Below are 1,749 nucleotides of genomic sequence, written 5' to 3'. Positions count from 1 at the left end.
AATAGGAACTATTTTACTTTTGCACATACGTATCCCCAGGGCTTAGCACAATATCTAGAACATGGTAAAGGTTTCAAAAATGCTATCAAATGAGGAGGCAGCTAGGTGGTGCAGTGGATAGAGAACCAGACCTGGATTCAGTAGGAACTGAGTTCAAATCTGATCTCAGACACTTGACACTTACTAGCTGTATGACCTTGAGCAAGTTACTTAACCCTCACTGCCCCTCTAAAAACAAAAACAAAAACAAACAAAATAAAAACCTAAAAGGTAACAGTTTTAGGGCAGCTAGGTGGCACAGTGGATAAAGCACGGGCCCTAGATTCAGGAGGACCTGAGTTCAAATCCTGCCCCAGAAACTTGTTACTTATTAGCTGTGTGACACAGGGCAAGTCACTTAACCTTCAAAGCCCTGCAAAAAACTAACAAACAAAAAACCCAACTATCAAATCCAGGACCATATTTGGTTTTGTCTGTATTTTACCATAGTAACATTTTTGAGAAGCGTACTTGAAAACCTATAGAAAGTAATGGACAATATAGAACAGTGTTTTAACTCTACTCACACATGGCACATGAACAGGCATGGCTGATTCATGTCACTGTTCTTCCATGATCAGCGTCAGATACAGACACCCTATAGATGAATAACAGGGATTTCCAAAGTACATCTCACATTCCTTGCACCACTGTTATGGCTTCTTCAATACAGCAAATGATTCTTTCCAGAAGTTTGATTAGATTATAAGAAGTAAGCTCTTTTAAAAAACTGGATTTTTGCTCCTGGACAACTCCTTCCTGAGCTGCTTCTGCCGTCTGAGGAGCGGGCCAGCCTTGGCACCCCAGGAGGAAGGCGCTCCCCTCAACAGCCGGACACAGAAACTATGGCTGAGAATGGAGAGCCATGGGGAACCAGTGAGGCTGAACTGGACCCAGTGGAGTATACTCTTCGAAAACGGCTTCCCCACCGTCTCCCTCGAAGACCAAATGACATCTATGTTAACATGAAGACTGACTTCAAGGCCCAGCTAGCTCGATGTCAGAAGCTTTTGGAGGGTGGTGGAAGGAGTAAGGGACAGGGTGGCTGTCCTGAGATTTATATTCATGGCTTGGGTCTGGCTATCAATAGAGCCATCACCATTGCCCTGCAGTTACAAGCCAGCAGCTTTGGGGCCTTGCAAGTGGCTGCCAACACCTCCACTGTGGAGCTGGTAGATGAGCTGGAGCCTGAGACTAATAATCAGGAGCCACTAACCCGAACCCGAAATAACTCGGCCATTCACATTCGGGTCTTCCGTGTTACACCCAAGTAGTTGGACAGAGTTTGACTGCTTTCTCAGCTGGATAGCCATATTTTCTTCTCTACATTTATGCTGGGCCATGCTTCTCCTTTCCATTTTTCATACTCTGGGCTCTCGGGCATCTTGGTTCCCTCCCCCACCTTTCAGGCTCTTAGAGAGAAATCCTGATGTGGGTTTTCCAGTTTTCTGCCACCAATCCTAGAGAAGACCTTTGGTTCAGATTCCTGAAATAAAAAAGACTGTGTGAGGGAGAAAAAAAAAAACTGGATTTTTTAAATTGTCCTGGATTTATATTGTATATATGTCTTAAATAAAAATTGAAACCATAGAATGATTTTCCTCATCCATCATTTGGCTACAATAACAAAGTTTTATATGATAATCCCTAACTCTTTAAAATATTCCTCAGTCTTACAATCTTCTGAGAACACATAATACTAAAGAAAGA

The 1,749-nt window shown here is 42.9% G+C and overlaps 1 protein-coding gene across 1 annotated transcript; it reads left to right on the top strand.

Annotated features, from left to right (window-relative positions):
• The first annotated feature begins 791 nt into the window (after positions 1-791).
• On the top strand, positions 792-1,394 carry LOC122743159 (ribonuclease P protein subunit p20-like). Its single transcript, XM_043987922.1, has one exon. The coding sequence runs from the start codon at positions 885-887 to the stop codon at positions 1,311-1,313; it is 429 nt and encodes a 142-aa protein (XP_043843857.1). The 5' UTR covers positions 792-884; the 3' UTR covers positions 1,314-1,394.
• Positions 1,395-1,749: the final 355 nt, after the last annotated feature.

Source organism: Dromiciops gliroides, chromosome 2 (assembly GCF_019393635.1).
Source record: "Dromiciops gliroides isolate mDroGli1 chromosome 2, mDroGli1.pri, whole genome shotgun sequence".
NCBI lineage: Eukaryota > Metazoa > Chordata > Mammalia > Microbiotheria > Microbiotheriidae > Dromiciops > Dromiciops gliroides.
The sequence above is the reverse complement of the archived record's forward strand: the minus strand, read 5'-3'. Positions and strand labels throughout refer to the sequence as shown.

What these genes read in the sequence shown, in the direction of transcription:
- LOC122743159 (XM_043987922.1), top strand. Translation starts at nt 885, where the DNA reads ATGGCTGAGAATGGAGAGCCATGGGGAACCAGTGAGGCTGAACTGGAC.